The sequence below is a fragment of the Anarrhichthys ocellatus genome, unplaced genomic scaffold (assembly GCF_004355925.1).
Source record: "Anarrhichthys ocellatus isolate YVR2014 unplaced genomic scaffold, GSC_Weel_1.0 scaffold49, whole genome shotgun sequence".
NCBI lineage: Eukaryota > Metazoa > Chordata > Actinopteri > Perciformes > Anarhichadidae > Anarrhichthys > Anarrhichthys ocellatus.
In genome coordinates, this window is record NW_022280079.1 from 1,316,676 (window position 1) to 1,328,229 (window position 11,554).

The 11,554-nt window shown below is 45.0% G+C and overlaps 1 protein-coding gene across 1 annotated transcript in view; it reads left to right on the forward strand.

The window, feature by feature from the left end:
• The window catches only part of dera (deoxyribose-phosphate aldolase (putative)), an 8,828-nt gene extending 4,444 nt beyond the window's left edge, over positions 1-4,384 (forward strand). The window contains exons 6-8 of the mRNA XM_031869917.1: positions 1,265-1,377; positions 1,920-2,069; positions 2,150-4,384. Coding sequence (XP_031725777.1) covers positions 1,265-1,377; positions 1,920-2,069; positions 2,150-2,206 — 320 coding nt within the window. The 3' untranslated portion in view covers positions 2,207-4,384. The remainder of the gene's footprint in view (positions 1-1,264; positions 1,378-1,919; positions 2,070-2,149) is intronic.
• The last annotated feature ends 7,170 nt before the right edge of the window (positions 4,385-11,554 follow it).

Genomic DNA, 11,554 nt, shown 5'->3' on the forward strand with positions numbered 1-11,554 from the left:
CGCGCTTAACTAGCCATCACATAATAAGCCGATTACAGAACCAAATTGTCAGGGGCTCTGATTGAGATCATTATTAAAATGCATTGCTTTTGTCGCCACACTCGCTCCTTAATCTCCTCTTGTTCCTATGAATTGCGTATGAGATTCCTAAAATTGAATGATAATTTTACCTATTAATCTTCGATGCAGGCTATTTTACTCCGCCGGTCCCTCGCCAGTATCCCCCTGCCCACGCAAATGAATAGAGCTTCATTACCGCCACCCGCATTTAATAACCGTTATCCATTATCTGGTAATTAAGACTCCCCATAACGAATCTTAAGGATTATGCCAGTTTGAGGAAGAGGGGAGAGAGGCTGAAAGGAAGACCTGACTGGAAGAATACATAGAACATGTCTTTAATGAACTGGAAAATGTTCATCTTGTTCTGTTCAGTAATGAACAGTCATTATACAGCAGAGAGGCAGGAGGGATGGGTTTTTTCTTTCCTGCAGTTTGTGGGTAATCTATTAGAGAGTGTCAGTTCATCTTCTATTTTTATCAGGAAAGCTGATAAAAATAATTGGCTGTGAAGGAAGGGAAGGAAAAATGAAGGATTTTATTGATGAGCGTGCAAGCTGCCCTCTGTTCGCCATCATCGGCAGCATATGTTCTTGTCTGTCCGGGCCAGACGGTCAGAGTGATGCCCTGTCCGTACCCCCACCGGCACTGTGTCAAGGCTTTCCTTTGGCTCACAATTCTACGTGCACACGTCTGTTTTCACAAAATACTCTTATATATTAGCAGTTATGAAATAGCAACAACGAACAATGTTAGTTCTGACATGTTTTATCTGTATCTAAGTAAATGGCTCTAAAGGTTCACCCTCATGCTCTAACGGTGCCTATCTAAACTCCTGTTTCCCGGATAATTCAAATGCTTTCTTGCACTTCAGCTCTTAAACTTTGTCTTTACACGCCGCCATTTTCTCACGAGTGCCCGATCGGGACTGAGCATGTGCAGCTCTCAACGGAGAGCAGAAGGCAGCGACATGCTCCCTCCTCAGCTACTTCCATCATCTGCTCCGGAACAACAAGATGTTTGATTCTCTTTTAGATCGGGCGTATAAGTTGATAGATATACTAGCCCAGCATCAGCCGTCCTTCTTGCTGAGCCTCCATCAGCAGCTTGTTGAATCCTCCAGGTCTCAATAGAGAACATAGGAGATAGAAACCATGAGTGCAACATGACGCTATCTCAATGTCACCCGTCTAAACCCCGACAGGCTCGGACTTCATCAAGACGTCCACAGGAAAGGAGTCCGTCAACGCCACTTACCCTGTTGCCATAGTGATGGTGAGGGCCATCCGGGACTACTTCCTGTGCACAGGCCACAAGGTACTGTACTGTTGAATGATGACGCGTGTCTGCTCTATTTATTACTTCCATACAGTCTGTTAGAATAGAATAAAAACAGCCAAAGACAGATCAGTGTGACTATCGCACACATGATACAGTGATGCAGTAATGTGGCCTGTGTATTTATATTTTAGTAAATAATGTTTATTTAAAATGAGATAAGAAAAGATAATTGCTTGGTTGACTTGGACACGCCTTTATTTAACCTAGATTAAGAATAAACATCCATCATCTCCTAATTTCTCTGAAATTGAATTACTGGCGCTTTGAAAACTCAACCTGACAAAAAGAAAACTATCACCTGGAACAAGTTCTTTCAACGATTATCCTGGCAAAACTGTTTTTCTCACCTGTTCTCAAGTCATATTCATATTCACAGGAGAGAAAACTATTTCGATCAGACTTTAGAGATATGCTGGCGGGTATTGGCTATGCAGCAGTTAAATGTTACTCATTCCAAGTGTAACCATGCTCTCAGCGCAGCGCGTCGTCCTGTTGACCGAGCTGTATGTGTACCTCAGGTGGGCTTTAAGCCAGCGGGGGGGATCCGGACGGCTCAGGAGTCTCTGGTGTGGCTCGCTCTGATCAAAGAGGAGCTGGGCAACGACTGGCTCTGTCCGGTCCTGTTCCGCCTGGGAGCCAGCAGCCTGTTGGCTGACATCGAGAGGCAGGTGGGGACAAACACACTCACACACACACACACACACTACTTTTCTGCAAGAGTTTCTTCCATTTGTTCTTGTTTGTACAGATCTACCATCACGTGACCGGACAGTACGCTGCCTATCATGAGCTGCCTATGGCCTGAAGCTGTGGACTTCCTGTTCTAACGACCAATCACAACCATAGACTCACCACACAGGCCTGTCAGTGTGCATCCAGGCAGCACTCATCTGTTCTGTGAGCCACACTCATGTTCCGTGCTGTGAGACAGAGAACACTGCTGTTATTGCTCTGTATAATGTACTTATCAAGAGTCACAGCAGTTAGCTCCACACACAATACATTCACGGTCATTGTGAAGGATGTGATGAGTTAAAGATCATTTGTTTCATGTGAAGCAGGAAAGAGATTTAGAGTGAAGAACATAATATTGATCAATCTGTCCCTCAGATCCTGGAAGTCTTAATTTGAACTCTTTGATCTTTTACAAAATAAAGTGTATATCTGGAAACACTCCTGTTCTCATTACTTCCACCCGGGTCACAATCCTGAACACAGACTTGTTTTGCAGAGCAGAGACATCACTTGTAAACGTCCCTCATGCAGAAATGTAATGTCCATGTCCAATGTTCATTCTGTGTGTATGTATAAGATCTGTGTCCTTTAATTGGTGGATGGTAATTTACAAATGACCACATAGATGTTGTGTACGGCCGGAGCTGTGCGATCTCATTGAGGTACTTTGTGTTCATGTTCGGCGTTGGTAAAATATGACTCTGAGAATAAGGCAGCACAGACGGATGTCCTGAGACATGTTCCGAGTTCCAACACATCCGTGAAGCCTCTGGCTCACGCAGCCGGTGTCTCAGCGATGTGTGCTGAATCTGTTATGCAGCTTCTTCTGCTCTTAATTTCATTAGCAGGAAGCTCGGCCAACTGAGGAGCGCGAGGGATTAATCAGGGGTTAAGTGAGTTTAAAAGATCTGATTGAGCAGCTCACAAATTTGAGGCTTCATTTGAAGACCGAAAACTTTTCCTCTTTAATTAAGATATCACAGGCCTTGACCTTGACTGGAACAGAGGATACATGAGTGAATTCATTGTGGAGGGAAGGGTGTGTGAGCTTTTGGGGGGGGAAATGTGGGATTTGATGGAAAACCCATGGGAGCGGGTCTGCTTCAAGACACTGGTGGAAGGGCTGGGAATGAGGCCATGCTGTTAGGACCTGTAGGTGGTGGTTTGACAGATGAAGCCTGTGCTATCTACAGTGTATGCACAACTATCCCAAAGTTTGAATTTAAAGTTACTGTGATGAAATAGTCTCAAATTAATACTGATGTCTCTATATGACCTACATCAGTAAACAAGACCATCAGAGAGAAGATGGTCTATTTACTAAATCAGATGAAATCATGCAGGTCCATCAGAGACCAGCACACCGTGGACACACTCACATCCGTCTTCATGCCGTCTTCCTCCTGCAGCTGAAGAGAATACTTCACACAAGGGGACACTCTGGACTCAAAGTGTACTCGTGGTGCGAATGGCTAAGGCTACATCCAGGACATGGTCACAGCTTATACCCTACACCTTAAACCCTGTACACTAGGTTCTGCTACCGTCAGTCAGCTTGCTACTCCCTTACTGCCAGTAGTGCCCGGCTACAGCTCACCAGTATCATCCTGGTCCCATGATGGTGGAAACGACTCCCAATGAGGACAGCAGAAAATCACCCTTTCTCTTCTTGTATGCATTTGATAAAGTTGTTGTACTTGCATGATTCTGGCAATTGTTCAGGTTGTATCCACATGTTTGAATGAACTTATTTGAAGTTGCTTTGGATCATAGCATCAGCTAAATGATTGCAACCAAGATATCATAGAATCAATTTAGCCGGAAGCAACAAAGGGTTGCACAACGGAATGCAGTTCACAAGAACAGTGCATTCCTGGAGTGCATTTCATGAATTTGCATCAGGAGGACAGTAACCAGCAGCACCAAGCAGCATTGATGTAAACACAAAGTCCACCACCTCTCGTCCCACCGGAGCCTTTCACACTCAACGATCCATGTTGTAAGAAAGCATAACTATCCTTTAGTCTTTAAAGCTCGAGAGAGAAGATAAATCAACATTGCTGACTTCTTGTCTTCTTTCTCCTAGTTTTACCACCAGATCTTTTTCCGATCTCACTTTTAGTGGCAGGTATCGGAAGTCTTTCATATCCGCAAACTGCACAAATGGCCTACAGGTGGATGTGATTTATTAATTAATACTGAAACAGTGTAGGGCTGCACCTCACTTAAAGATGATGGATGGATGGATGAAACAGTCTATGATGTCATCTCTGATGTCAACAGAATCATGCAAACTGTTCGATGACTTTGCAGCAAAATAGTTTTTCTTTTTGTATCCAAAGCTCCACTTTGAGAGGTGTGTAAGCAGGACTGATGGAGTGAGCACCTGCAGATGGATTAGTCCCACTTATGTAAAGGCATGTTGATCATCGGTCAGCACACTGCCACTTGATAAGACAGAGCAGCGGAGGCTGGAACTTGATTCTGTTTGAATGATTCCCGGCTATAAAGATCCCTATCACACACACACACACACACACACACACACACACACACACACTTCAACCTCACTCAGTGTGTCTGTATCACTGCCTTCATACTCACTGCGTCCTCTTGCATCTCTTTTCAACCAGACGGTCATCGTGCAGTCATTTCAGGATGTTTGAGACATTTCTATAGTGATCAAAAGTGTTAAATATGAATTAATAATATGAAAAACATCAAGGGTTCATTTGCAAAAGTAGATATCTCTGTTTTCATTTCGTTGACAAAATCATGTTTTTCTTTCGTCCAATCATCAAAACAAATTCATGTTGGCTTGTTTGGATAACAGACCTTTTTCTATTGTGCCCTCAACTTAATATCAATCAAACTAGTTTTGGTTGAGTCATTTTTAGAATGGCTTATCTGTTTTTATGAATGAACCTTCTATATTCTTTGAAATTCAGGCAAAATATGAAAGAAAATAATAAAATAAAATAACGACATTGTGAAATAACATGATCTATTTTTGACTCAGGCCCTCATTATGAAATATTAACCAGTTATGTTAATGAACGACTAATCATTTAGACTGAGAACCCTTTTGTATATTCTTTACTGACCGTGCGGAAAAGTGCATCATGAAATTTTGATATAAAACATTTTTTTGGAAAAGATATTGAAATAAAAACTGCCCGAAATAAATTAGCTGCTACAAACTCTACAGATATTTCATAATAATGAGCTCAGTTAAAAAAAAAAAAATTCTATTGTTTGCCAATTTGCTAGTAAAAGACAAATCTGTATTATTATATCTAGTATTGAACTCCATACATGGAAAGCATGAATTTAATTTGTAATGATCAATACTGATGAGATCATTTCATCTCAAACACTTCAATCATAGCAACAACAAAACATTTTTTTAAATAAAAAGCTAATCCACACCAAGACCAGTATCATTTATTAAAATTACATTACATTACATTACAGTCATTTAGCAGACGCTTTTATCCAAAGCGACTTACAATAAGTGTATTCAACATCGGTTTTCGAGAGAACAACTAGTCACCAGAAGTCATCAGTGCATCTCCTTTCTTCAAACAAGCATCTAAGAGCATAAAGCAGAGCCAACGTACAGTGCAGAAACAAATGAATGCAATAAGTGCCACAAACTAATAAGACAACAATAAGTGCAATAAGCTAGTATGAATACAAAAGATGCTAAGTAAATGCTAAGTGGAAGGCTCAGGGTAGTGCTTCTTGAAGAGGTGAGTTTTCAGCCTGATGAAAGATGGGCAGCGACTCCGCTGTCTTGACGTCAGTGGGGAGTTCATTCCACCACTGTGGGGCCAGGACAGAAAACAGCCGCGACCGGGTCGATCGGCTGCAGGGACCTCTGAGCGACGGGTCAACCAGTCGACCCGAGGCAGCAGAGCAAAGTGGTCGGGCGGGGGTGTAGGGCTTGACCATGGCCTGGAGATAGGAAGGAGCTGTTCCTTTCACTGCCCTGTAGGCTAGCACCAGAGTCTTAAACTGGATGCGAGCTCTTACAGGGAGCCAGTGTAGAGAACGGAGAAGGGAAGTTGTGTGGGAGAACTTGGGGCGATTGAACACCAGGCGAGCTGCAGCTTTCTGGACAAGCTCCAGAGGTCTGATGGCCGACGCCGGGGCTACGGCAAGTAGTGAGTTGGAGTAGTCCAAGCGGGAGATGACAAGAGCCTGGATGAGCACCTGCGCCGTCTCATCAGTGAGGAAGGGGCGAATCCTCCTGATGTTGTAGAGCAGGAATCTGCAGGAGCGTTTAACTGATGCAATGTTTGCTGAGAATGACAGTTGGTCATCCAGGGTCACACCCAGGTTTCTTGCAGTCCGAGTTGGCGTCACCACGGTATCGTCAATGGTGATGGACAGGTCTCGGTGTGGGCAACCCTTCCCCGGGAGGAACAGTAGCTCAGTTTTGTCCAGGTTGAGCTTCAGGTGGTGTGTCGTCATCCACTTCGAGATGTCAGCCAAGTACGCAGCGATGCGTGCCCCCACTTGAGTGTCACCGGGGGGAAATGATAAGACCAGCTGGGTGTCATCGGCATAACAATGGTAAGAGAAGTCATACGAGCGAATAACAGAACCCAGAGATGTTGTGTAGAGCGAGAAGAGAAGGGGGCCCAGGACTGAGCCTTGTGGAACCCCCGTAGTCAGCATGCGTGGTTCCGACACGCCCCCCCTCCATGTCACCTGGTAGGATCGACCTGTCAGGTAGGATGCAAACAGGGAGAGTGCAGAGCCTGAGACGCCCATCCCCTCGAGGGTGGAGAGGAGGATCTGGTGGTTCACAGTGTCAAACGCTGCAGACAGGTCCAGGAGAATCAGGACAGAGGAGAGAGAGTTTGCTCTTGCTGCGTGAAGCGACTCTGTCACCGCAAGGAGGGCTGTCTCTGTCGAGTGACCCACTTTGAACCCGGACTGGTTGGGGTCCAAGAGGTTGTTTTGGTGGAGATAGGAAGACAGTTGAGTAAAGAGAGCACGTTCAAGTGTTTTGGAAAGAAAGGGTAGAAGAGAAACCGGTCTGAAGTTCTTGACATCAGAGGGGTCAAGTGATGGTTTTTTCAGAAGGGGGGTGACTCTGGCAGTCTTGAAAGCCGTGAGAAAGCATCCTGAAATGAGGGATTTGTTTATGAGGTGGGTGAGGAAAGGAAGGAGTTCAATCGCAATAGACTGAAGAAGAGGGGAGGGGATCGGGTCAAGAGAGCACGTGGTGGGGCGGTTAGATGTAACAAGGTTGAGGACCTTGTTAGGGGAGAGGGGAGCCAGATAGGGTAAGATGGGGCGTGGAGAGGGGAGGGAGAGCTAAGGGGGAAGAGCTGGAGAGGGTAGAGCTGGAGAGGGTGGACAGGGACACTGAGAGAGTGAGGGAGAGGATAGACAGGGACCGGGGGGCTGAGAGAAGGAGGACCTGATATCGTTTACCTTCTTGTCAAAGAAGTTGGCGAAATCGTCAGGGAGAAGGGAGGAAGTGGGAGGAGGGGGTGGGGGTTGGAGGAGTGAAGAGAAAGTTTCGAAGAGTTTTTTAGGATTGGAAGCAGAGGTTAGGATTTTGGAGCAGGAGAATGCAGCTTTAGCAGTAGATAGAGTGGTGGAAAAAGTGGAAAGAAGAGCTTGGAAGTTAAGAAGGTCCTCCGGGAGTTTGCCTTTTCTCCATTTACGCTCAGCCTCTCTTAAGCTCCGTCTATCAGTACGCACTGAGTCCGACAACCATGGGGCAGGTGGAGTTGGCCGTGCAGAGCTGGAGGTGAAGGGACAGAGGTTGTCCAAAGAAGAGGAAAGGGTGGAGGGGAGAAGGTCAGTAGCAGTATCAGGGGATAGGAGAGAGAAGGATTCTGGGTCAGGGAGAGCAGAGGTAACAGAAGAGGAAAGATCAGCCGGGGAGAGGGAGCGGAGATGACTACAGGTAGAAACCATGTGGGTAGGTGGAGGAAGTACGGGGGGAGAGGAGAGGGAGAGGGAGTAGGACATGAAATAGTGCTCAGAGAGCTGGAGGGGAGTGACTGAGAGGTTAGCAGTAGAACAGTGTCAAGTGAAGATAAGATCCAGCTGGTTGCCGGCCTTGTGGGTAGGAGGAGAAGAGGAGTGGTAAAGGTCAAAGGAGGAGAGGAAGGAAAGAAGAGGTTCTAACTTATCAGTCTGGATGTTGAAGTCACCGAGCAGGATGAGTGCTGAGCCATCGTCATGGAAGTGCGAGACTAATGTGTCGAGATCTTCCAAGAACTCACCAAGAGGCCCCGGTGGGCGGTACACAACAGCAATGGTGAGCTTGACTGGATAAGTGACAGTAACCGCATGAAATTCGAAAGAGGACAGGGAGAACTGAGGAACCGAGACAAGAGAGTATTTTCATTTTGAGGAGAGTAGCAGGCCAGTACCACCACCCCGCCTCGCAGCTCTGGGAGTGTGAGAGAAAGAGTACACTTCTGACAGAGCTGCAGGTGTGGTGGTATTTTCTGGCGTGATCCAGGTCTCAGTTAGAGCAAGAAAGCTGAGGGAGAGCAAGGAAGCGTAGCCTGAGATGAACTCAGCTTTCGGCACTGCCGACTGGCAATTCCAGAGCCCCCCCACCACCACTTGCTCAACATGAGCTGAGGCAGTAGGATAAATGAGGTTAGTGGGATCACGGCACCTGGGAGTGGCCCAATGTCTACGTGACCACCGAGCAGAGGAGCGGTCCGAAATCGGATGCAAACACATGGTTTGACAAATAAAAATGCGGTAACGTTCGAGAAGTCTTAGCTTGACGAAGTCGGGCTTGAAAAAGTCGCCCTGTTGCCTTTGTTCACCCTAGCCTTCGTTTGTTTGCCTGACGCTTCCAACCTCCAGAAGTGCTTAAGGACAGCAATCTACTGATTGTCTGCCAGGAGTGCAGGCTCCTCCCTTGCAATTAGCAAAGCTATTCAGCAGCTGAGACTAAATCACACCTCCTCAGACAGGCAGAAACTCACAGTCCAATCACAACTGAGGCAAGCCTAAGTACAGCTATAAAGACAACTTAGTTACAGCAAGAATAAAACACTTATCAGATTCTGGGTGAGTCAGTTGTTCAGTTGTTGCTCCAGAAGATGAATACAGTCTGCTTCTTTAAAATGACAAAACAAATGTTACCATTGAATCTGGAAATGTATTTCACAATTACCCAACAAGAAGCTTGTTTCTCACATTCATATGCCACATGACTGACACAGTTACATTTTGACCAAACAGGAAGTTTCTGACCTTCCAATGGAGCTGCTGCAGTGGACACCATGAGCTTGTTGGACCACTTGAAGTGGGTCTTTGATGTGAATTGGACAGTGTGTTATTTGACAGTGTGCAGGTCTGTTTGCACTTTCACTCTCTCAGAGCTTCCCATTGGTTTTGGATAAACACCCAGCAGCAGTCGGGCCGATCCAGTCGCTCACACCTGACAAATCGGCTCGCTCAGATTGATTGGTTTCCTGTTGTTTAATTCATCAGTGTTTCTTTAGCCTGAAGCAGGTGTGAAAAACAACACTTCTGAGCCACCAACACCCCACACGTAGTTTATAATGGAGAAAAAAATGGCCTGGCGGGGGACAGCAGTGTCAGTAATGGCCTGACTATCCGTTATGAGTCACAGCCCTGATTTGTCATGCTGAAGATACTCTGTGCATGCTTTTATTAATATCCTGGGATGCAGTGCTGCTATTGGCCGGCACAGCAGAAGAAGGATGTCAGTGTGTGTGAGTGGTAATTCTAAGGTTTAAGTATAATTTTACATCTAGTTATGGGAATAAAAATATATATGCTTGATATGACATTATTTGTAGATGCTGCTACAAATGGCATCTACAAACAAGCCAATCAGAACACGGCATGAAATGATGAATTGGCCGGCGTAGCATTTTGCTAGTGCCATTTTTAAAAAGAAACCATGTTGATTGGAGGGCATTCATTTTTATCTCCGCAAGGAGATTATGTATTCAGTCGTGCGTGTGTGTGCACGTGCATGTTTGTCTGTCCACGGCTAATCTCGCATACTGCTCGTCCCATCAGCATAATATTGTCGTGCTCATTCATGACTGTATGCTGAAGAACCTGTTGCGGTGATTCACACTTTTTGAAAACCTTTCATTGACAACATTTGATTGACTGTTTTATGTCATTGACTGCCGACTCCAAACTACCCGTAACCAACCAGCAATCAATCATCTGCTTCAGTCAGGAGTCTACAGAATTATATGAATTGTTCCTCTTTTGATACAAACGCATATATGTATATATGTAGAACTAACGCTTCGCAAATGACAAACTGACCCGAGCGCTCACATCAATAGGGCGTGGTTTCTCATGTCGGTAGGAGAACTAGTAAGCTGATATTTAATTAAATTTCATTTGTATAGCCCAATGCCACAGATCACACATTTGCTTCAGAGAGTTTTACAATCTGTACGACAAACTCCCTTCAAAAAACCTTGAATGGGAAAATCCCTCTCCCAGGAAGGACAGCAATGGATGTCAAGTGTACAGAATGAACATTATACAATTACAACATAGTCATATGAGTGTATAATAGTAATATCATTTATAATAGGATTCAAGAATCATTTATTGTCATTATGCAACACAGGGATGCGCAACAAAATTCAGTTGTAGCTCATTTGTAACTCAACAAACACAAAATCAGTTGTACATTCCTGTCGAGCATTATTTGAACACGGAACAAGGACCCACGGTGACACAGACACTTTAAATGTCCTGGAAAGTTCCTCATACACTTTTATCCTTGATTTTAACTCTTGACTTCCCCAAGTGACACATACGGAACATCCTGATGAAGTCATGTGACAGTGAGGTAATTCGTGTACTAATGACATCACTTCCAAAATGGCTGCCTGGCTGGTCAGCACATTTGACAGAACTAGCTATTGTTGTTGCTAAAGTTAAGTTTCAATACAATTCTAATGCTTTGATAACATGTAAACTGTTCTAACCACGTTTATCAAACTAATTTATGTCTAAAAAGTTCTGAAAATATCCTCGCGACAGATATGTCACATCAGGTTTTTAAACTTATAATTGTTTCAGAAAAAACAATTTGACATATTTGTGTCACGGGGTGTGGTGGAGGACTCAACAGCAGACATAACCAGAAGTGGAGTGAAGCGTGTTTTAATGAGCCAAGAACACAACAGGAAACTTACAGAGACACAGCAGGGAATTCAAGGACAAGACGAGAGACGAGGGGAAATCCAGCAGGACGAGGCAGGGCAGGCAGACGGGCAAACCGGGAGCAGAACGAGCCAAACAGGCGGGTAGACATGACAATGATCTGGCAAAGTGTGTCTTAGAGGCAGGGGTCTATATAGTGGCTGGACAGAGGCAGGTGAGTGAACAGGTCAGGGGATTTGGGCTGATGAGGAGGGAGGCT